Raw genomic sequence first — 26149 nt, 5'->3', positions numbered from 1 at the left:
GGTGTGAGAACAGACTGGAGTGTGATGATCTAATCAGCTGGTCACAGTATGGCCACCAGCTACTAGTAGTTGTATACTGTAGACCTATACCTCCTGTGTGACCCACTGGGTGTGAGAACAGACTGGAGTGTGATGATCTAATCAGCTGGTCACATTATGGCCACCAGCTACTAGTAGTTGTATACTGAAGACCTATACCCCCTGTGTGACCCACTGGGTGTGAGAACAGACTGAAGTTTGATGACAAACCCTGTATCACAAACAGGGCAAATACAGGTTCGAAACCAAATAAAAGATTCTATTCAACTCTCACATAGACTACCGGGTGCCCTTGTACAAAACAACCTTAGTGCTACAACTATCATAAGTCTATGTTAATTATGGAAGAGACGAACATCTTAGCACTAAGATAACTCTGTTCAATGACCCAGATAAGAATTTGTCTTCAGCAACCCAAGTTGTAAGGCGACTAAAGGATCTGCTCGTCAGGCCGCTGCCTTGGTTGACCTAACGTTGTATCCAAATTGCTCATACTGTTGATCACTGGATTGTTTCGGCCAGACTCAATTATTTACAGACCACTGACATATAAGTGGAATATTGCTGACTGTGACGTTAAACAACAAACCAACCATTTATGTTCAATGGCCTCTAGTTCACCCTAAAAGCTGGAAGACCTGGTCAGCACTTTGTTCCAGAAAGACCACAAGTTCATGGTACAAATAATCAGTAAATATACGTATATTGTTGTGTACATCATTTTAATTCATTTTTGACAAAAAAGTACATAGTAAATTCTTAATTTACAAAATACATGAGGTCACATTCAATCTCGAGAAAATCAAATCTTCTACTTCAACATAACACTTCTCTGCTTGACAGTGAAAGGTAATGTGTTGGAGTAAACTATCTGATTCTTATAAGATGGGTCACATATACAATAACTGTGCTGTACAAACATGAAACAGATAACATTAATCAAAAACATGCTCTATAGTAGGTATTGCTGGGTTGGAAAAACAGTGGGGTCAAATACAGTATGCCTCATTAACATATACACGTTCAAATAGAGAGATTCCATGCTACATCTACATAAAAAACACATGCAGTTCTAATCAGGCAAGTTCAGAAATTCCACAATCAATTAAACCAAACCTTCCTAATTTCACATATTTTCTTTCTGGTTCGTGGGCAAATTAATTTTTGGCTGAAGCTAAGGTTACATCACTAAAAAGAAATATATATTGAAATAACAGTAAGAGATAAATTAAAAACAACAAAATTTCAATTCAACACACTTTCTACATTTTCATTTACTTTTTAAGGAAAGTATCATTTCGGGCAAAAATAACACAAATGATATTTCACTTTACTTTTTCAGAATTACTGTTCATCTCTATAAAACAAGAAAATATATTATTCTTGCAAAAACATTAGTAGTGGAACTGAACTATCCAGGATGATATTATACAATAGACACTACTCTTTGTAACACAGTTACAAAAACAAGGTGATATCAGCTCAGCTGATATCGACATTCAGGTTACAGTGTGACCAGATGATAAAGAGTTCATTTGTGTGTGTTATGATCGTGCTAAAAATTAAGCTTTTCTGGAAATGGAAGAAAACTCAACTGCATTTATTATTTTCATATCATATGCTCATTGAAATCAGTGCAAGTAGCATGTTAAAAGAGAAATATGTTACAAAGATAAACTGTAATCATTATTCTACTGTAACTGGATAATACACAATCTGATTGATCAATCATGGGCAATCAAATGACAATTACAACCTCCGATCAAAACAGCTGTGTTCTTGGTTCCCAAAGTCTATTAAGTGAGTTTAGTTTAGTTTTACGCCGCTTTTAGCAATATTTCAGCAATATGACGGTGGGGGGACACCAGAAATGGGCTTCACACATTGTACCCATGTGGGGAATAGAACTTAAATCTTCAGGTGACAAACGATTGCTTTAACCACTTGGCTACCCCACCACCCAAGTTCTATTTAGTTAATGTGATAATTAAACTCTACTTCAAACACTGACTGTTGCACATCTTGTGATATCTGCACATCTTTATTTAAAGTTTGACAAGCTATTTCATTTTGAAAAATTGTGCTCATAATGACATGACGTACCATATTTGCCATAATAAACGACCAGCATGCGTAGAAAAATATTAACATGGGTGCTTAGAAAGATGATATACAAATCTGAAACATGGTACGTGGGCAAGTTATACAGCGAACACAGCATATATATTTAGTATACATGCATGAAATGTCACATTTAAACATATCAACTGTTAGTGCCTTGTTCTTCTATCCTTAAAGTATGAATTTTAAGATTACAAGAACACTTTCTCAGCATTGCAGCAGATAACAAAAGCACTGCGAAATCGCATGTAAAAGAAGCACCTCCAGTCATAGTCTGGTATGAATCATAAATGAACTTCGAAACCATAAAGCTTGGAAAAAGAGGACCTAAATGATGCATGGAATGTGATGGTTTTCAAGCATAAAAATGTAAAGAAATTTTGTAAAAAATGTTAATAATAAACCATGTAAGAGAACATGATGAAAATCCTGAAGTAATAACTGACTTGGTTGTCATGTTTACTTCCTATTGGCGTAAAGGATCATGTTGTTTTATTGAAACAATGTAGTAGTTGCATTACAACTGATTCTTAAATTGTTTTTCTTCAGTGGTATCCAGTAATAATAATTCATAATAATACATTGTTTCAAATTGCTAACCAGCATTTTTTCTCATATATTTAAAGAGACTTCGAACCTCATCTGACATTATGTAACTATCATTAAATTGATAGTTAAAACTGAATAAAACTGAAACGTGAATACCTGTTGTAAGGCAAACATCTTCAATGTCTCACTTCAACTTGAAGGTTCAGTTTTTAATTTCCAATGACAAATAATTAGTGAAGTTGGTGCCATTTCCCTTTCATTAATGTTGTGTTGCTATAAATGAATAATATTTGACCAGCAAATACAGAATTCTAGTGTACAAAGTCTACATAAAGTTAGTCAGCTGTCCATCAAATACTGGTATACAATACTTTGATACTCTCAGAAACAATGCCCTTTTGTCTCAACATAACATAAAGTACCAACATGGAACAGATTGTATGCCTATCAAGTTTGTTCTGACTGATTTACCACAATGCCATTTAGCTGATGCCACATTTTCAAAACTCCAGCCTTAATGGGTAAGGGGAAACCAGGAATGGGTTTCATCCAGTTTACCTGTTTAGGGAACTTGACCTGGTCATAGGTTGGATAGGCAAAAGCTTCAGCAACCGAACCACCCTACTGCCCGTGCTGGGTTAACTCACATCAGCATACAGTAAGTTAACACAGCTCAATTTGGAACTTAAGGAAATTATAAATTCAAATGAAAATTATAATAAATTAATGGAAACACACTTCCAGGTTGCAGTCAAGATGTACGCTAATGCTGCAGCACTATTTAATTGCATAATACAATTAATCAAACCTACGGAGGCAGTGAGGTTAATATAGGAATATCAGTCATGGTGGCTATTTACAATATTTACAACAGTCCTCGCACGATGGATCATAAAGATTAGTAAAAGAATTTACAATTCTAAATTGTTTTTTATATTTTACACTCTCCAAAAGAATAATGGTACAAATTGAACAAATGTACTGGCACTATGGACTAACTGACAGTGGACGATATGCTACTCCAATAATATTTTCCTTACTACATTCTGAATTAAGTGTAGAATATGCATTTTATTAACCACATTCATGAGATTGTCAACTTTTGCATATATAAGTCACCTTATAATATCAGCATATTCAAATAAAATGATTTCAGATCCACTGTACGTGACACAAAGTATTTACAAAATGCCATTTATATATTTGATTCTCACAAACATTAGTTGTCACGAATGCTGCAGGTAAATTCAAGCAGGTGCTACCCCTTGGAATGTCTTCATCTTAACAGGAGCAGAAACAAGAATTTGGGATCCTTTTTGACATCTACAGCTAACCATTAAGAAAACCATAAAATAACATTTTTTAAGTACGTGCTTATTCATTGACCAATTGACGTTCATGGTTGGGTTTAACAATGCCATCGTAACACAGAGTTAACATGCTAACACAGAGTTAACATCGTAACACAGAGTTAACATGCTAACACAGAGTTAACATTGTAACACAGAGTTGACATCATAACACAGAGTTAACATGCTAACACAGAGTTAACATCGTAACACAGAGTTAACATGCTAACACAGAGTTAACATCGTAACACAGAGTTAACATCGTAACACAGAGTTACAGTAATGGAACAACAGTCATCTGAGGCCTAAACGATTATGTGGGCAAAGTTTCTTGGAATTTAACATACACAAGATTTTCCAAAAGAAATTCAGCCAATATAATTAATAAAAAAATTGATATAAAGGTACTAGGTATTCCCAAGTCAGTATAAACAAAATTTATTTTGACATCACCTTTTAATATTTCAGGTTGACATAAAAAAGCATTTGTTCATTTCCTACAAGTAGTTTTCTGAAGGACTGATATTACAAGTTACAAGATGGTTGCGGTATGTAGCCTCAGCAAAATCTAATGTAAGTCATCATATATCTACTACATAAACATGTGATTCTAACATGAAATGTTGAGCAGGTTATTTGTGATCACTTAAATAAACAAAATGTACCGTATTCAATGTAATAAGTGATGAATCCTTTTAACTCCCACTATATAATGTGAAAGCCAAACTGTGTCATTTATTAAAGACAACATCCAGAAATTTCTTTCCAACAAGCTATAAATACCTTTTCAAATGTAAGCCCTTTTACTTGTATTAGTAGTTTAAGGAAAATTCTTAGGAACCAGTAATTTAATGTAGAAGGTCGAGGAAAATATAAATGACTATATCAGCTTACAAATTCAACTAGAAACAAATTAAAATCCCACAATTGTGAAAAAGGTGTCATATAGTGTGAAATGTAGTGCTGATGTTAGTCAGTAGATTTTCTACTCGTTTGTCTGCAGCAAAGACAACCAACAAATGTATTGACTAGGTTTAAATAGCAGACTCTAGAGTAATATCAGGAGCAGATTGTTTAGAAAAATGACAAAGGTTAGTTGGTAAACATTTTGTAAACATTTTGTGTATTGAGAACACCTTTTGAAGTTTAACTCTGTAGACATTTGACACATGGAACACGGTTATTATAATATCTCAATATGTATATACAAGGGGCAGCTGATGACATATAATATTCAGTACATGTATCTACCAGACATTATGCTTGAGCATATCCAGAGATGGAACTACACGGTGTCCTGATACAATCTCCCACAACACAACCACATAGAACATTCTGACAATGACTCACACACACACACATCTCTTCTGAAGACTATGATGGGGTAAATTTTGGCTCAACCATAAATTAAAATTTCTGCAACCATTTAAAATATGGGCGCATTAACAGTAAATATGATACACATGGTGTAAAAACTATTAGACTAAAAAGTCTTGTTCTAAACATATGAAGGTAAAAGGTGTTTTGAAAGAAATCCCTTCCAAAATAATGTTCTTAATTTGGATTATATACAGTAAATCAAGAAATTAACGTGAAAAATGTGAGTGTCCTTTGATTAATATAAGGTGATGAGCTACTGTCTGGACATATTCAATTGTGAAGTCATGTCATGATAACAACACACTTACGAAAATGTCAAATCCAGTAACGATAGTTGTGGAGAATACATAATGCATTTAAAAAAACATTTGGCCTATTCACTATTTTTGTCAGTTGAACTGATCAATCCCAAGCAGGGAAGGTTCATTCATAAAGAAAGTAAATGATATTGTTCAATTACTCTCATGCTGGCTCCATTGGTGTTGAAACATGAATTAATTTGGTGACACATTAATTTCCTGACTTGCAGTATTCCATGAGCAAAAGGGAGGTAACTCTCCCAATCTACAGATCGTTGCTGAAGGAAATTCATGGTGGGTGGTTGTCTGAGGTACAATCAGGCAATCTGGGAAAGGAATCTTTGGCGCGTTGATGAACACGGAAGTATCTTTTTTATGGTAAATGCACTTTTTATGAAATAGTCTCCGAGGTTACAGCATAAACTTCTTACTTCGAAGATAACAGAATAAAACGACAGCGGCAACCATTGCCAGAATCTGTGGAAATAACAAATGCATATGAGTTCAACAGTGTTCATGGTCATCACAGCATACTCTAGTCAATTACTTGTTGACATGAAAGTGAGTCCTTTGGTAAAAAGTACACTGTAACAGAGTTGTTGGGAACTTATTATTTTCCTTTATAGTCAAGACATTGTCTTTCCAAAAGAAGTGCTGCAATGTATTGTGATCCCCAATACATTAAGAAAGATTTATGTTGACCTCTACAGTTGGACCACATTGTAGAACAGGGTGTAACAGTCCTGGACCCCCGTCTGTTGCTGCCAATAGACCTTCTGCACATCTTAAATTTGGGGGACATATAAGTTTCTTCTTTGAGAGGCATTTTAGAAGTTGTATAGATGAAGGAAAACCAAGTTTTATGGATAGTCAACTTCTTTATTGCAATGAGTGCGACGTTTCAGTGTAGGTACTAACACCGTTATCATCACTTGCTTGATAACGGTGTTAGTACCGACATTAATCAAACGTCGCACTCATTGCAATAAAGAAGTTGACTATCCATAGAACTTGGTTTTCAGACATACAAGTTTACCTGTATGACGCCCACTGTAATTCCGACCACTCCCAGTATGTACATGTTTCGTACAAACCAGTACTCGATCTCTCCGAGACAGCCCTGAAACAGGCACAGCAGTTGCATGATCATCCGCACAACAGCCACACAATATGGTGAACAGCCACAAAATATGGTGAACAGCCACACAATATGGTGAACAACCACACAATATGGTGAACAGCCACACAATATGGTGAACAACCACACAATATGGTGAACAGCTACACAATATGGTGAACAACCACACAATATGGTGAACAGCCACACAATATGGTGAACATTACACAATATGGTGAACAGCCACACAATATGGTGAACAGCCACACAATATGGTGAACAGCCACACAATATGGGGAACAACCACACAATATGGTGAACAGCCACACAATATGGTGAACAACCACACAATATGGTGAACAACCACACAATATGGTGAACAGCTACACAATATGGTGAACAGCCACACAATGTGGTGAACAACCACACAATATGGTGAACAGCCACACAATATGATGAACAACCACACAATATGGTGAGCAGCTATACTGGAGTCAAACAATCAATGCCAAGACACTCTACACCATGAACTATAATTCAACACTTAATGATTCCTCAGCCAAAAGGTCTTTGTGCATTAACCTTCACGCTATCTAGTTATTAGTCAGCATGCATACTGCTCGGTGGCACACAGTGCTGAAGTAGCAGATTACATGTAAATTGTTTCCAAAATGTTGAAATGTTCATATTTCACCACAAATTGTTTGTCTGTCTCTCTTTATCAGTGAAGGTCCGGGTTAGAATATTGATCTTCAGTAACCCATGTTTGTCGTAAGAGGCGACTAACAGGATCAGGTGGTCAGGCTCGCTGACTTGGTTGACATGTGTTATCGGTTCCCAATTGCGCAGATCGATCCTCATGCTGTTGATCACTGAATTGTCTGGTCCAGACTCAATTATTTACAGACCGCCGCCATATAGCTGGAATATTGCTGAGTGTGGGGTAGGGTAAAACTAAACTTACTCACTCTGTCTCTCTTTCTTGTGTAAGTTGTTAAACAACACACTCAGCAATATTCCAGCTATATGACTGAGGCCTACAAGAATCGAGTCTGGACCATTGATTGATATTATGAGCCAAGACCCATGCCTTTGATTGACTGACTGATAGTTGTTTAACGCTGCACGCAGCAATATTCCACCTCTATGGCCACGGTCTGTAAATAGTTGAGTCTGGACCAGACAATCCAGTGACCAACAGCATGAGTATCGATCTACGCAACTGGGATACGATGACATGAGTCAATGAAGTCAGCGAGCCTGACCACCTGATCCCGTTAGCCACCTCTTACAAAGATGAGTTGCTAAAGACCAATTCCAACCCGGATGTTCATGGGTTCTTGTTGCATGTAGACTTGTCATCAACAGTCACCGGGATTGACAAGACTCCATTATACTTGTTAACTTGCCTATTACAACCAACACAGTCACAGTATTACAACAACAGACGATTAAACTCATGTGTTCACTGGAGATTAGGGATCCCACATTTTTCTACACTTTCCAAGGAAAGATGTCACAAATCAAAATAATGGATTATTTGACCCTGTAGAAAGTCGAAGAATGGAATTAACAAATTCAATCATTCATGGAGGATAATCTCTAATCGTTTTGATCAAGGTGTAGCTTACCCTCTCAAACCAGAATGACTTGTCAAGTTTCCCGCAGAACTCTACAGGATGTAGACAGCACGAGTCTGGTACTCGCATGGCCTCTGGCCACGCCTTGATGTGGTACCAGTCTGTGAAGTTATCCACTCCGCAACACTGTAGCTGTTGACGAAGAGGCATGTGGTCATCAATAACATTTGCAACAGACAAGATTCAGCATTATGAAACAGTATCATGGGTACAAACTGCCTACAAAAGTTGTTCATGTTGTGAATACAATACATAGGAAGACTGACATAGACTGAAAAATGGGGATTGTATACCCTCTGCATTCCCATTTTTACCTACCAGAGGTTAATATATGGGCGTGAAGGTCATGTGTATCACAGTGTTACTACCAGCCCTTGAAACAATGGGAGGGGCGATATGATGTGTATCACAGTGTTACTACCAGCCCTTGAAACAAACACTGGGTGTTACAAATCTATCTGAACATATTCCTCCCTATTAAAAATAAAATCCTTCAAACTAGAAAACAAAAACATTTCAATATGCTAATCATAATCCAATATCCATTTACTATGTTTACCAGTCTGTACATTTTGAAAAATGCATTGATAAATTTCAGAATGGAACGTGTTGTCGTTATCCACAATCAGATTCAACCTATATCACATCTGCCTGTATATACACATGTAATAATCCACATCATCAGTACGTGATGTCAGAGAAGAAGCAATCATTTAAATGGTGTTGGTGACCTACGTCAGTCTGTAGGGGAGTCGATGATCTCCATCCAGCCGTCTGTGTTGGGGTCCTGCAAGGCTGGGGTGTAGTCATGGCGGATGCTGGCCAGTAACTCCTTCTTTATCATCATCTGCACCTGCGTCATCGTAACACAGCATTTAGGGATGTAACAAGAGCGTGTGGTATCCCAATACTATTGGTGGGATAAGATATGCATATCAATACTATGGTTGCAAGCGATACATATCCCAATACTAGGGGTGCAATAAGATACGTATCCCAATACTAGGGATGCAATAAGATAAGTATCCAATACTAGGGGTGTCCCAGTGCTATGGTTGCGATACGATTCCTATCCCAATACTATGGTTGCGATATGATATGTATCCTAATACTAGGGGGACCAACTATGTAGCAGACATATCGAAAGTCTGTCCATGTTACCAGTATTTCATGACTCAGATATGTTTTAAAGTGATCTTCAACAGTTTTGCAATTGGTTGATCGTTGTTGAGCTCTTCTAGAGTCAGTAAATAGGTTTTTTGAAAAATTGTCTGTCGAAATTTGTTTACCTAAGCCTGCAAGAGTTCAATGTAATAGTGTTTGTTTCAAGGGTTTCTAGTATAAGGGAGATAACTCTTTCAGTTTTGTTGTTTAAGCTTGTGACATTTCTGAAAGTATTTTGCATTCTTTATCACCATTTTGAGGAAGATAATGTAAAGTTATTCTCTTTCTAAGACAAGTATATTGTATTTCTCAGTGTACATTTCCATTATAAGTAAATGTTCTATTGGTATCCTTTAAATATGCCAGGAACTGGTATAGAGAAAGACAATTTTTGACAGACAGGTCTATGTTTCAATACTAGTTTAGTATTACTGTGGATGTTTGATACATTGTTCAAGTAAATGGTTATTACTTCAATAAGAGAAGTCAGTTACAAGTTTGTCAAATGTTAGAATTTGAACACATTATATCATGTTCGAAGTTATTTCATGTTAAAGATTTCACGCTCTCAAAGGCACATATCATTACATCACCAAAAAAACTAAAGTTTTGGGGTTATTCTTAAAAATTATTACCAGGAGAGGCTACTGAGTGCCTCAGGCATGGTTAGCTGATAATTTCAACACGCTCATTTTATCCTATTCAAACCATTCCGAACATGCATTAAAAGAATCCAAGCTCTTAAAATGTTTACATGTTGATAAAAAAAAGACATTCAAGACATATTCCAGCATCCACACTGTTGTACTAAAAGTACTTCACAGTGATGCTGATCTAAGGGAGATAACCCAGCAAGAGTTACCTCGGCCTTCTTGACAAATCCCAGGGTTCCAGCTGTGATCTCCAGGGCAAAGATGAGCAGCACCATCACAAAATACTGAAATAGGATGACAGAAACATAACAAAATACTGAAACAAGACACATGTTAGAGAAAGTTTAGAAACTGGCAAGATTTGGTAACAGGACTAGTGGTGGAGTCTTTGATAAAATTCCAGCGAAACCATCATGCAGCCCCCTTTAGGAGATAATACCGAACTCAGCAATACTCCAACTATGTGACAAATAATTGAGTCTGAACCAGATGATCTTGTGATTGATATGAGCAACATTCCAACCTTCAGAGTATGACGACCTGCATACAAGGACCTTGCACCTAACCACCAATGTCTTATGGTGGCAGTTGTTGGGGACCAATAGATGCATAAAGCCGTCTGCAACATCTCTAGGGCCTTGATGATGACAGTGATACCATAAACAAATATGTGTCTCCTTCTGGGCCTTACATTCACACAAAGTTTAAGACCTGAGGCCCAAGATTCTTGAAAACAATATCTTAAAACTTTTTGTAAAATGTCATAAAAAAGAATGGCATTAAAGATACATCAAAGGTTAAGGTTTTGCCACCACAAAGGTCACAAGAGAGACCCCTGTTTGAAGCATTGTTGGTATGTTGTCCTTGCCTCAACAAACAAGGCAAAGCCTATTTGGGCTTTGACCAGTCACAGGGATAACTGACACACAACATGTAAAAACACCTCACAGGCTTGCCAAGTGTGGAGTGTCTGCCCTTTCTTTAAACTGTTGTCCTATTTTCTCCTGGTATGAGATGCTGTACGGTAATTGTGTGTGCACCAACCAGCTGACAGCCTCTCAGAAAGTTCGGGTAATATACTCATGTGCAAAACCTGCTTTACCTTGCTTGGACCTTGTAATAATATAATAACATATAAAGGTACAGCACTCTATTCCTAGAAGCCTCTATCACTAAGACAAGTGTAGGGATACACTATCGTCTGCTACAAGTAGTCCGGCTTGGCAGTATGGCTGCCATAGATGCCTCTGTACGTTTGGCAGTAATAATTACATGAATGAACCAAACACGACTTTATTACAGAACACCAGTATATTCAGAACGTTATAGAATGTGCTGGCATACTTGTATGAAGTACTGTCTAAATTATGTTTAAAAATTTCACCTACTGTAATTTTTATTGGCCATGAAAATCATTTTCATTTTTGTGACATTAACTATTATACTGTAAATATAAGTTATAAATAAAAGTGGATCAAAATCACAAAATACCCCAAAACAAACCATTTGCTGCATGAAAACTGCCAGATGCTTGCAGGAATAATAGAAAAAAATTGATTTTATAAATACAGACACAATCATAGTGCCCTGCTATGCTTCTGTAACATAACTCTGTTTTAAATTAGACTACTTCATGCTTCATGGAATTAACTCTACTCTGCAACTCAGGTTGATATTAGACTACTTAGCAACAAGTTATTGCGGACAGAACCACCAGAAACCAATATGTTAGAACTTGTATACTTACACAACGATTAATGCACGTGAGTGTAAAACATCTGTATGATTTTTCTCAGCTGATCAATAAAACACTTACCCCGATCAGCATGCACTGGTTTTCAAGGAAGGCTCCACAGCACCCGAGGAACCCCACGATCAGGATGATAGCGCCGGCTGTGATGCACAGTGCAGATGCACTCAGGAAGCTGTACGCAGGAAGCATGGACACGAACGGGCCACGGTTGAACTGCAGCCATATTCCCAGGGCAAGCACCCCACATCCCATCAGCTGGAAAAACATGAAAAACAGGTCAAACATGGATAGTCAAGTCAAAGGTGTTTTATTGTATCAAAGGCCATCAGCCCATATGCAAGTTTACGTAAATACACTGGTTGAGAATATACCAATTAGTAGAGACAGTGGAAAAAATTAAAATATAACATTCATTTAACAATTGGTGGTAATCAGAAGGACTTTTTACAGTAAGGTAAATCTGAAATCCCATTCAACAAGTTATTTCTTAGGTCCATTCCATGTTTTACAAATAGAGATAATCTAAATATTACATCGGCATCATTCGATGCCAAAATAGAGACAAACCCTATTCTACTCAACTTAGATGAGAAACGTTCTGGTATATATTTAGTTCGTATTTCTGCATAATGAGGACATTCAAAGGTAAAATGTATTTCGTCTTCTAAAGCAGAGCTACATAGTGGAAAAATTCTTTGTATTCTTTCAAGTGATATATTCCGACCATAATTAATCATTAACTTTGACAAGCCAAGTCTGTATTTAATATATATATTTCTTAGGTTACTATTTGTTAAAACTAATAAATATTTTTCTGGCTCTAATAAAGTTTTAAACGTTTTGTAAAGATCAGAACATGAACTGTTTTCTAAATTGGATTGCCATCCTTGATAGAACATATTTATTGCTACTTTACGAAAATCATTTAGAAATAGAAATAGATTGCCAGCAGATTGATTAAACCATACAAACCAATATCCATGTGAGAATAATAGTTAATTCTTCATTTTTACGCTTCACGCAGCTGTAGTCTAACAGAAACATGGCTGCGTTTGATGATTGGCATTTGGATTTGAAATAAAAATTCGGAAGCTGATGACCATAAGGATGGGGAAGGTGATTGAGATGGGAATTTGGATTGTGATTGCGATGGGAATTTGAAAGGGGATTGTGATTGTGAGTGGAATTTGGAAGGGGATTGTGACTGTGATGGGAATTTGAAAGGGGATTGTGACTGTGATGGGAATTTGGAAGGGGATTGTGACTGATGGGAATTTGGAAGGGGATTGTGACTGTGATGGGAATTTGGAAGGGGATTGTGACTGATGGGAATTTGGAAGGGGATTGTGACTGATGGGAATTTGGAAGGGGATTGTGACTGTGATGGGAATTTGGCAGGGGGTTGTGACTGTGATCGGAATTTGAAAGGGGATTGGGATTGTGATGGGAATTTTGAAGGGGATTGTGATTGTGATGGGAATTTGGAAGGATTGTGACTTTGATGGGAATTTGAAAGGGATTGTGACTGTTATGGGAATTTGGAAGAGGAAGGTGATTGGGATCGCTTGATTGTGAAGGGATTGTGACTGTGATGGGAATTTGGAAGGGATTGTGACTGTGATGGGAATTTGAAAGGATTGTGATTGTGATGGAAATTTGAAAGGGGATTGTGATTGTGATGGGAATTTGGAAGGGGATTGTGACTGTGATGGGAATTTGAAAGGGGATTGAGATTGTGATGGGAATTTGGAAGAGGAAGGTGATTAGGACGGCGATTGTGAAGGGGATTTAGATTGGGGAGAGATTGGGCTGATGATGGCGTTTTGTTTTGGATTGGAGTTATGGGTGTGGTTGTGACAGTCTATCAATCATCAATCAATTAACATCCAATCGGCTCATTAACAATTTCTTGGCTTCATGGCTTGTCTTATTTGTTTTTATTCTCCACCTGTCCTCAACAAATTATGCGCTACATGTTATCACCTGTTGTTGTTGTTAGTGTGCTGCTATGGATGGATACTTCTCATCACCTGGTTGCAGTCACTTTTACTGTGATAATGGTCGCTCTATGAAATATACAAGTAACTGCTATCCATACATATGACTGAACAAGCCTGAGTATTTAGCTACAACAAATCGGTGAACCAGGAAAATGGAAGCATGGAAGCATGTAGTATCTTGTAGATATACCCTGTCTGGGATATACCCTTGTGGTTTCAGAAGAGATATGTGCAAGATAACAATGGACAATAGCTCCATAACATCAGCCCACTTGAGCCTTCGGAACTTCACACCTGTATGTACTTAATTGATCATTGGTTATAAAACCAGAAGATGTTCCATCATCAGATCATTAGAAATAGTACACTGAGATCAAATACTGAACTATTAGCGTCTAACTCAGTGGTCATAAATTTGATCTATTCATGTGAGTGAGTGAGTGAGTGAGTGAGTGAGTGAGTGAGTGAGTGAGTGAGTGAGTGAGTGAGTGAGTGAGTGAGTGAGTGAGTGAGTGAGAGGAGTGAGTGAGTGAGTGAGTGAGTGAGTGAGTGAGTGAGGTGAGGAGTGAGTGAGTGAGTGAGGAGGAGTGAGTGAGTGAGTGAGTGAGTGAGTGAGTGAGTGAGTGAGTGAGTGAGTGAGTGAGTGAGTGAGTGAGTGAGTGAGTGAGTGAGTGAGTGAGTGAGTGAGTGAGTGAGTGAGTGAGTGAGTGAGTGAGTGTACTCTATTGTTGTACACTAGTCCAGTTATTTCATGCTTGCCAGCCTAAAGTGGGAGAATAATAGCCCAAAGTTGTGCAGGTGGTAGACAATTACATTCTCGATAAAACCCACAAGCATGAGTATGGGGCTGACAAACCCAGAAAGAAGATGAGGGCCAGCCGAGATTCAAACCCATAATCACAGGTTTCTGGTGTGGTCAGGGAATGAGACAGTGTCCCCTTAATGTGCGAGAGCAGGTATGTTTTTACGAAGCTTTCAACAAAATATAAGCTATCCAAAGAAGGGTAAGGAAGATTACTATGGGACGTCCCATCTCTTGTTGTTATTATTATTATTATTATTATAGGATATTTATATAGCGCACATATCCACGCACTAGTACATGCTCAAGGTGCTGGTATTTTCCCTCGATCATTGGATGTCAATCTCAACGGCACATCTTATTATCAATCTCAGCTCCCTGGGGATCATACAACTCTTGCTGCCACCGAGTTATTGCGTCTTTCCCATCCTTACGAGGTTGTTGTACAGTGTTTCATTGCACCATTTTGTTTTGGTTAATAATATCCTTGTTACATTTCACAAGGAAGTGAGCTTCCTAACTGGGGATCTGATTCGGGAGTGTGAAACAAATAAAGATATTTATAGATGAAGCATCTCCGTGAATTTATAGGAGATTGACACAAATCTTGTTGGTATCAATGTGAAGGTCATCATCAAACTCTCAATCTGGCAGCAGACGGCAACAGGACAACAACACAACAACTGATGTTGTTCCAGAGAATCCACGACCACATCTTCATGTAGAAAGAAACTTTTCCATTTTGGACAACACAGCGTAGAACAAAGAGGTTCTAACCCAACATTACATTCCTTAATCTACGGACAATATTTGCCCTTAAGACCTGGTAAACAAAGCAATGTGACCTTTGTAAATTTACAGCTGAACCTGTCTTAATATCCTCCCCACGTCCTTTGAAGGGGATGGCCAAATCAAAACAATGACCTTCCATGCCCGATGTGGTTAATCAGGCAAATTTGACCCAATCTACTTTCACAGCTCATGCTTTAGGACATCAAACAAGGCCGCTGCCCATTTGTGCTACATTAAACATGGCTGCTAGAGGTAGAATGTGAAGACAAGCACTCTGCCAAACTGAAATACACAAAGTCCCTGAATATTCTGTCGTTTTCTGTTATGTTAACAACTGAATTAATTTTTTAAAGTGCCATACTGGGCACAACATTGTGTTGATCTAATGTAATTAATGTTTACTTTCAAATCATCTATATGTCTCAGTCTCTCTTGATCAAACATGTCGGCCAATTCATGATTGTATACCAAATAATCTTAACATCTGAGAGGCTATCGAGAGACTCAATAACATTTTTTATTCTTGATCCTATATTGGATATGTGATGAGAATGGTGAGTTAGTGAGTGAGTGAAAGAGTGAGTCAGTCTTATGCTGCTTTTAGCAATATTCTAGCAATATCACGTCTGGGAACACCAGAAATGGACTTCACAAATTGTACCCATGCGGGGAATCGAACCCAGGTCTTCAGTTTGACAAGCGAACACACAAACCATAAGGCTACCCCACTGTACCTCTTCAGGTTGAGAGAACTCTTGCAAACTACTTTGTTCTACCTTTTTCTTGAACAGTTTATTCTGTAAAAAAATCTTAGACTGTTAGATCAGTATACAGTAAACTTGTTCTCCAGTTAACGCTGTGGCTTGATATAGATACTTTATCTAACATACTTGAAACTTAGGCATTGAGTTGAGAGGGCTTTTCCTTGTTCAAACCACAGGAAATGAAGGGGAACCCCGAACAACTTCCTTCCACTTCGATAACAATAGCAACATTCTATGTTCACAGCTCTACTGCAGTGAGTGAGTGAGTGAGTGAGTGAGTGAGTGGTTTTACGCTGCTGTTAGCAAAATTCCAGCAATATCACGGCGGGGGACACCAGAAATGGGCTTCACACATTGTACCCATATGGGGAAACGAACCCGGGTTTTCAGCGTGACGAGGGGACACCACCTCCAGCACAGCAAGCCCGATGTCACTGGGGCATACACAACGTAAATATCAGGCTTTCTCAAATATACTTCTAATCACAATATCATTGCATTGTCAACAATATTCAGCTGAGTGATGTCTCCAGATAAATAATCAAGTCTAGACAAGACGATCCAGTGATTGATGATATGAGAAACACAGCCACTGTTCCTTACAACCCGGTCACATTTGTTGCGGGAGAATTATATTCTAACATGGGATTACCACATGACTTGATGGATTGATACAGAAAATATATATGGAAAAAAGGGTTCTCTGTATCTTGATGCTTCTCCCATGGAATTGAAGCCAACTACTATGATGATTTACTTTCAGAAATTGAGTTCTGTAAAAGGTGAAATAGAAAAATCTAAAGGAATATTAAGTATCCCAATTTCTTAGAGTGAGTTTAGTTTTACGCCACACTCAGCAACATTCCAGCTATATGGCAGCGGTCTGTAAACAATCCCATTTTGTTAGAACCAAATATCAAGGTGTGATAAAAATGATTTGCTTGAGTTGGGAAGGGGATGACAAAGGAATTGTATGTCTTGTGAAATTTTCATGTACACATGAGAGACAAGAAACACATTTGGTATCACTTGGGAATACCCCACACAATTTGCACGTATCAAAGACTTATGTGAAAAATATCTTTAAAAATATTGTTGATGTTTAGATGTAGCTCAAGAGACAGCGTTGTCAAGCAAGTATGTCAACCATGCTAACCTTCACACTAGTTGCCTTGCCATGTTTCCACAACATAAACAGCTTTTCTCAAACATGTGTACAGTGTCTGCAGTCCATTGGGGGAGATCACTACTAGACCTTCTTATTGAAAAGGAGCCCCAGGGATTAGCACTGCAGAGAGGGCTTGGCAGTAGGGAAATTAATGTGGTTCAGGGACTGTCAGACAGACTAGATCACTACCAATGGAGCCATTGGTTTGAATTCAATTGTATTAGCTATAAATAAGGATACAAATTTCAATACAAGCATTAAAGACAATTCTGAAGCTGGTTAAAATTATCAATAAATCTTTAATCCGAAATACAAAAGATTGTCTGATTGTTATAGTGCTCAGGTGTCCTCCCATTTGTGAGAACTCCCAGTTGTGAGACACATTAATTAATGGTTAGATCAAAGCACATAGGTGGTGTTTCCACATCCCTACAATGAAAGTGGGATCAGCCCAGTACCCATTTCGCCTACATCCCATTTCGCCTACAGTAATTGAGGATGGCAACTCATCCACCCCTCATTCAGTGAATGGGATGGCCAACATTTCCTGCTCAGTGTCGTCAAAAGCATATGTTCACTGTTTTGTTTGGTTATTTTATTAATTAAAGTGGTTTGTTGCTTAATAATGCAAATTACTGTAATAGGTTTGAGATCAAAGTCACCTTATATCTATGTTGATAAGATTTGATGTTTTAATAAAGCCTTAATAAAGTGGCTACTCTCAGGCTTCCTGCTCAGTGTGCAATTTTGTTATGTTCTCTTCTCCGTGTACTGTTGTTTTAATATAAAGTATATCAGGGATGTGAAATGTTGTTTGTGATGTCAAAATGGCAAACGCATTTCTTCAGAGAGTAGAACTTATTACGACACAGAGAGGCGGGCAGCAAGTTCTATATGATGGATATCGCTATCGACTGAATGTGAAATGTCAGGTGGCAACACACTGGAAGTGTGTTCAGACAGGATGCAAGGCACGTTGCAGTACCATAGGGGACTACATCACCATTGCATCTGACCACTGCCATCCCAGAGAGAATGAAGACCATACGCGTCTTCTAAGCCGGGTCCGTGAACGTGTGCAGACCGACATCACTCCAGTTCAGCAGATCTACAATGATGAGCTGAATGCAGCTGAAGACGTGAACGCAGCAACCATGCCATCCTTCAACACCTGAAGTCTGGACTGTATCGACAGCGAAGCAAGTGTATTCCACCTCTTCCCCAGTCTCAAACTGAGGTTGATCTGCAAGAACCTTGGACTCAGACCCTAAATGGCGACCAGTTCCTGTGCATCGACGACGGGGTTGACGACAAGCTGCTCGTATTTGCTACAACTGATATCGCCAGAAGTAATCCAGACTGATTTTGAAGCTGCCGTCATTAGTGCCATTGCAGAAGTGTTCCCTGAGTTGCCACCCCGTGGATGCTACTTCCATTACTGTCAGGCCCTTTGGCATCACGTTGTTGACTATGGCCTGGCCTTTCGATTAGAAGGACCAGAACCTAACAGTCCGCTCACATGTGAACAGAGTTGGTGCCTTGCCCCTGCTGCCTATTGGTGAAATCCACCATGCCTGGATGGCTGTAATGGATGCAGGACCCAACACTCCATCCATCCAGCGATTCAATGACTACGTCACGGCCTACTGGGTGGACTACGACGCACGCTTTCCAAGAGAGATATGGAACCAACATAAAACTATTGGCCCGAGAACTAACAACCACCTGGAAGGCTTCCATCTGGGACTAAAGAAGAAGTTGAAGAAGTCCCATCCTAACCTCTAGGAATTTGTCAAGGAAATCAAGAAGATTACTTTGTCCGAATTTTGAACTTGATAAAAAGGAAATATTGTAAATTTAACATCGTTTCCTTTCGCACAGACGTCTAGATGTTCACTCAGTGGGATACATCAGGTTTCAGGACACTTTATTTGTTGTTTGTGGACACAAACCCGGGCTCTTAAATTTTCTGATTGACCAATATACTGTTCATTACAGCCACTATTAATGGCCCCCTCACTACCCATATGCTCAACCCCTCGTCCACTATTAATGGCCCCCTCACTACCCATATGCTCAACCCCTCGACCACTATTAATGGCCCCCTCACTACCCATATGCTCAACCCCTCGACCACTATTAATAGCACCCTACGCTACCCATATGCTCAACACCTCGACCGCTATTAATGGCACCCCATGCTACCCATATGCTCAACCCCCCTGACCACTATCAATGGCACACTGTGCTATCAATATGATCACCCCCCCAAAAAACCCTCAAACAAAACAATAAAAAAAAAAAAAATAAAAAATAAAAAAATAAAAATAAAATAAAAATAAATAAAAATAAATAAATACACAATAAAATCCCCACTATCAATGGCACCCCACGCTACCCATATGCTCACCCCTCTCAACACCAGTAACAGCACCCTATACTACCCATTGTGCCCACCCCATTCCCCACTATCAATGGCACCCCACGCTACCCATTTGCCCACCCCTCTCAACACTAGTAACGTCACTCCCTAGTAAATAGAGTAGAGTACTCTACTTGAGTTAGCTGTGAAGGTCTCAAAGGAAGTGAACAAAATATCCAAATGGGAAAGGCTCCCCCCCTGGCACTGCCATAAAATATTTAGGAACATGTATGATAACATGCATACACTGAAGTTGACTTAAGCTCCATTTCACACATAGAAGAATGAGTGCACAGTCGAGAAGAAAGCTATAATTAGAGACCTGTGATGTGACCACACTTGTATTGTTGTGTCATCCAACAATGTATCATGTGACTAACCACAAACAATGGTGGGAGTGTCGCAGTGTGTACTGAATACCCCATACACACAGACAACATAACATCTCTATTGAACAATGTTGAACATCATTTCTTCATTTTCATTGATGTTCACATGGCACATTGTCAATATAGTTCAACACTGATGATATGAGTATGACCACTGTTGACAATAAGAAACAAAGTTGATGATAAGCCCACTGTTGACAATAAGAGACAAAGTTGATGATAAGCCCACTGTTGACAATAAGAAACAAAGTTGATGGTGTAACCACTGCCGACAATATGGCTCAAAGTTGATGATATAAGCAGTGTTGACAATAATGCTCATTGTTTATAACAATGTTGACAGTGTTGCCTAATGATGACATTATATCCACTGTTGACAACATTGACAACATAACCACTGTTAACATTGGCACAGTAACCACCACTGTGTACAACATGTTGCTATGTTGACAATACAACCAATGTTGACAACATCCTGCTCACTGTTTAACCAATGTTGTCACAATTGCATTACCTGTATATCTGCAGAGAGCATGCTTAAAATAAGCAAACGAACGCCCAATATGTTTTTCAAGATTTTAATAATATGATTACAGTTAATCTGTCATGGCCTTAAAAGATTATTTATATTCATGAAAAATTCAAGTGTTCCTTAACTACTCATCAACCTCAACTCCAAATACTCACCCAGATAAACACATTGAAGGCGAAGAAGATGTACTTCACTACACAGAAACTGGTTTTCTCAGCACCCATCTTGTCCTTGTTCCGTAATTTGGTATTGCTGTATCTGAAATTACAAAACCAAAATGAGACAGGTATCAAATTTTCGAAGCAGTTTCAATTATGGGAACTGCTGCTCCAACCCGCAGTGCTCATCAGCCTAGGAGATACAGAGTGGAATATATCATGTTAACTCACTAGGCTCAAAGGTCAGATGGTTTTGTGTCAGGACGACCTGTCATGTATTATTATTACCCTCTGATAGCTCAGGGCAAGTGAACAGTGTGTCAGGCTGGTGATATATGACAAATATAAACATCTCTACAGTGCATATCTGGGTTTTTCACATGTGGCTGCAGGAGACTACACTGTGTAACACTTAAGCAGATGCTTTGATCATATAGATACCCATTTTAAGGTGACAAACATGCAAGGTTTCAATCAGTTTGTGAATGAGTTTTGTGTAATGCCTGTCAATAATATTCCAGTCATTTCAGGGCATGCTGTAAATATTCTAATCAGAGCCTTAAAAAAAATGATTGACAGCAAGAGCCATCAGATACCATGATCACCATGACACACTGTGAGCAAGGTCACCATGACATACTGTACAATGTCACCGTGACACACTGTAAGCAAGGTCACCCGTTGTACCTTTTTGTAGTACCAAAGCCTCCATGAGGGGATTCGGAGCTAGAGTGGATCACCAGCAACCTATGATGGTTGTAAGAAGATCCCAACTACATGGATTGGCAGTCTGGCTCAGTGACAATGTTGATTCGGCGTCATCAAAACGGTGATTAAAATATATATCAATCATAGGATTATCTGATCCTTACTCAATTAATACAGGCCAAGATCATATAGCTGGAATATTGCTGATAGCATCATCATTCAACAAGAAATACAAAACAAGTTACTCTGTACTACATGATCACTGTTATCTTGGTATTTCCTTATACACAAATAATAATTGTATACTCAATGGTTCAAACAAGAGAACTGAAACACACACATTTTCAGGAATTCTTACTGCGTCTATTTTAAATTTGATTTAAATTTGAAATTAGATCAATATGATGTTTGCCTAGGGACTGGAAAATTGAAAAAAAGAGAAACATCACGAAAACTTGTCATAACTTTTCAATCTTGTTAGTGTGATATTAAATTTCCATGCATCAAACATGTCAAATACTCAAGAACTCCCACAAGTCTGAAACAACATCAAGCTTTTCTCCTAAAAAATATTTTCTCCTTCGTAACATTCATCAACAACTACACCCACCACCCAGTAAGAAGGAATATTATTTGACACAGTTATAGACTTTATTTCCCCATACCCGCCCTATCTATTACAGTGAGTGAGTGAGTGAGTTGGCTTTTAGCAATACTTTAGAAATATAACAGCAGGGGGGGACCAGAAAAGGTTTGGTTTGTTTCTTGTTTAACGAAGCACTCAGCAATATTCCAGCTATATGGCGGTGGTCTGTAAATATTCGAGTCTGGACCAGACAATCCAGTGATGAACAGCATGAGCGTCGATCTATGCAATTGGGATACGACGATATGTGTCAACCAAGTCAGCGAGCCTGACCACCTGATCCTGTTATTCGACTCTTATGACAAGCATGGGTTACTGAAGACCAATTCTAACCCGGATATTCACTGGTGCACCAGGGAAGGCTTCACACAATGTACCCATGTGGTGAATCAAAACTGGGTCTTCAGCATAACAAACGAATGCATTAACTACTAGTCTACCACACCAGGCACCAATCCATCACACACAAAAACACGTAAAATAAGGCCAAAAAAAAAATTATGTCTGTTTCCGGTAACCCAACCGACCCTAAATCTTTTTTTGACCAAGTCAAAATCATGACTGGAGCGCATTTCAACTCATCATTTTCATCCAAATCGAGTATGATGTTTTCATGTTTTTCAGTGTATGTAGGGCTAAAATGGATTGCATTAAATTGGCATAATTGGCTCTCACTGACAAAACCTGCAAATAAATAACATGAATAATGATTTGATATAGAAATCTTTCAATGTTTCATCACAAGGCATTGTCACTACATGATATGGTATCCTTGAAGACCTCAGGTGCCCACCTGGTGCAAAAAAAAAAAGAAAGTTAAAAAAAGAGAAGATAAAACCGACCCATGTACCCTATTTTTAAATAGCATGTAATAGGAAACGGACATATATTTTTTTGGGCCTAAGGTACACTTGAAAAAAATGTCTAATTTTGATATTTTGCGGGAAAAACGTGAACTATATGCCATGTATTAGCATTAACAGCACTAATTGAGCAATTGGAAAAACAATGTTCTGCGGCTTGGGCTGATGACTGCTGATCTTGAAGACAAATATGAGTAATGACGTCAATAAGTGCTCCATATGGAGAAAAAATCTATGACTCTCACGATCCTGGTCCACATAAACATCCAGGTAACAAAACAACCTTGCATAATTCAGATTCTAGACTCGTAACAAATCATGGACTTAATGTCTCAATCAATACATAGACACTCTCTGACATCTCCTTCAAGACTTTTGTGACGAGTTCCGCATGCTCTTGTCAATTTGGCCTATTTAATCGCAATCTCAGAGATCTGACTTCGCATGGGAAAAGCTTTGTTTTGAGGCGTGAAAACCCTTGCTCCATCTTGCCAAACTTGAGTGTGGGATTGTTGAGGGTTTAGGAAGCATTGACAGAATTTCCCAGCATAGCAGGATGATTGGATGATAAACAGTTCCACACTCTTTAAAGTATCCTTAATCCTTGGAAGGAAAATAAAGTTGTACTTCAAGAGAGAGATTCTCAATGTTTGGACTGAATTTAAGAATTCTTTCTGAACTAGAGACAAAGAAAATGTATGAAACTGTTGAAAGTCATTTGTGAACATTTAGTTTTTGTGCTTGTGTTATTGTTAAACCTGCTGTAACCATGATACAGTAGATGTCTAAGTTTGAAAACGAATAACAAGAAATAACAGATGTTTATTTTAACCTTTTAAAATTCAAGTGAAGTAATTTATTTCCAACTTATTTTTGATCTTTCGCTGAATAAATCAAGAACTGATACAGTATACTGATGTTAGAACTGTATCAGGATTTCTGATATTTACACACCCGTGAAGATCCGGGTTAGAATTGACTAACGGGATCGGGTGGTAAGGCTTGCTGACTTGGTTGACGCATGTCAGTGTATCCCAATTGCGTAGATTGATGCTCAGGCTGTTGATCACTGGATTGTCTGGTCCTGACTCGATTATTTACAGACCGCAGCCATGCAGCTGGAATATTGCTGAGTGCTGCGCAAAACTAAACTCACTCACTCTGATATTAACCGTAACATGTCTTACCTTGGACTGTCAATACAACCTGATCAGTTTTCCAACTTTCTAGAACTAGATGGGGATGAAAATACAGGACCTCCCTACGCACTTCTGGACCATGTTATATTTAACTCAACACGCAAGACAAACATTATACATGGCAGTCCATATTCCTCTGTCTGTACAATATATTATAGTTTTAAAGAAAACATCATCTTGTAATAGGTACAAGCATATAATTGTCTAATACTCAGCACTCGCTACTCAAACCAGCATTTCAAACAGTCACTATATTCCAGTGTAGATGGTACCAGGTACTACTTAGTCACAGAAAACATCAGCCTAGAATGTGTACTAGTAATGTCCTACCATTTCTAAAATGTCTTCGTCAACATTTGAAGCAAGTTTGTTCACTACCACTGGTCATGTAATATTAATATCTCTGAAAACAAATCTAATCTTAACTTGAATGTGAAAATATAGAAATATCTTGAACAATTATGCAAGAATACCTATCTTGAATCTTGTGCCATTCAAAGATGGAATTTGTCTTGGTACAATAATGGTCGGGCAAAGAATACTTTTTACAATTTGGTCATGTAACTGACCCAATCAGTCATGTGACATTTAATCCATGCTGGGATAATGAGAAAACTGATTCAGCTATTCCTGCCAGTCCCCATGATGACGAAGTTCTGACAACCTCCAACACTTGCATCAAGAATATCTTCAGTATTTTAGTGTGTGAGTATATTTAGCTGAAAATATAATATTTTTTTCACAGAGGCGAATATTCCAACATGTCCAATACTGAAAATTTGCATCATCAACATCTATTTCCCTGGATACATAACATCCATAGTCAGTTTCATTTATCCTCCAAAATATATTTGAACAGGCATAAAAAGGCACGATTGTGATGAAAGTTATATGAATTAATCACTGAAAATCCTGAGCGTTTTATATAAATCCTCCTTTGTATCTGACGAAGGAAGGACATGTAAAATTTCAAAGACGTCATTCTGTGTCAACTTTTCATATTTAGTAATTATAAATTTCTGTTTTTGCAGAAGGATTGGGACAATTTGAGTACATTTAAAGACTGTTGTTATCTCATTTCAAAATACCTGCATCAACCAACTCAATTTCAGAAAAACCTTTGGGAAATTATGTAAAAGATTTTGTAAGAATATTAAATAGCAGGCCCTGAACAATTTGTAAGGGACTTGAAGTTAATTTAATAATAACCTTTAGATTTATTTATTTGAAACTAAAACCTTTCAGCCATCACATTAATCTTAATAAAACCGTACACGTATCATTTCCACAACTTCATAATAGGTAGTCATAAGGAATATATCATAACTATAACACATCCCTACCTTCTTGTTAACATAATGAATCCAGGTATTATCCAATGTCTGGCGAAAAAATCCTGTGACTGCCTTTTCTAATGAAAGAATCCCCACACTGACAAACTCGATGCTCTCTAACGAGATTATGAAGATTTTAACAAATTAGCATTTCCTGTGTGTCCCCAGCTGACCTGAGCGGGACGGAACCGCCAGTATGTAGGAAGTGCAAGTGAAACCTTCGGTATGAAACGCGATGTGGACAGTGTTCCCCACACAAGTAGACTCGCTACACAATCTCTGAATGGGTCACATTGTTTCATGCTGTT

At 38.2% G+C, this 26149-nt stretch overlaps 1 protein-coding gene across 1 annotated transcript; it reads right to left on the bottom strand.

Annotated features, from left to right (window-relative positions):
• Nucleotides 1–742: 742 nt before the first annotated feature.
• Nucleotides 743–25946, bottom strand: LOC124257081 (tetraspanin-4-like). Its single transcript, XM_046691068.1, has 8 exons — nt 25851–25946; nt 21089–21191; nt 12128–12319; nt 10521–10595; nt 9237–9347; nt 8486–8626; nt 6774–6857; nt 743–6214 (listed from the first exon to the last, which is right to left on the bottom strand). Exons 1-8 carry the CDS (start codon nt 25862–25864, stop codon nt 6149–6151), a joined length of 786 nt encoding a protein of 261 aa, XP_046547024.1. The 5' UTR covers nt 25865–25946; the 3' UTR covers nt 743–6148.
• Nucleotides 25947–26149: the final 203 nt, after the last annotated feature.

Source organism: Haliotis rubra, unplaced genomic scaffold, assembly GCF_003918875.1.
Source record: "Haliotis rubra isolate DU_JTF1 unplaced genomic scaffold, ASM391887v1 Scf1169, whole genome shotgun sequence".
Lineage (NCBI taxonomy): Eukaryota > Metazoa > Mollusca > Gastropoda > Lepetellida > Haliotidae > Haliotis > Haliotis rubra.
This window is presented reverse-complemented; position numbering and strand designations above follow the sequence as displayed.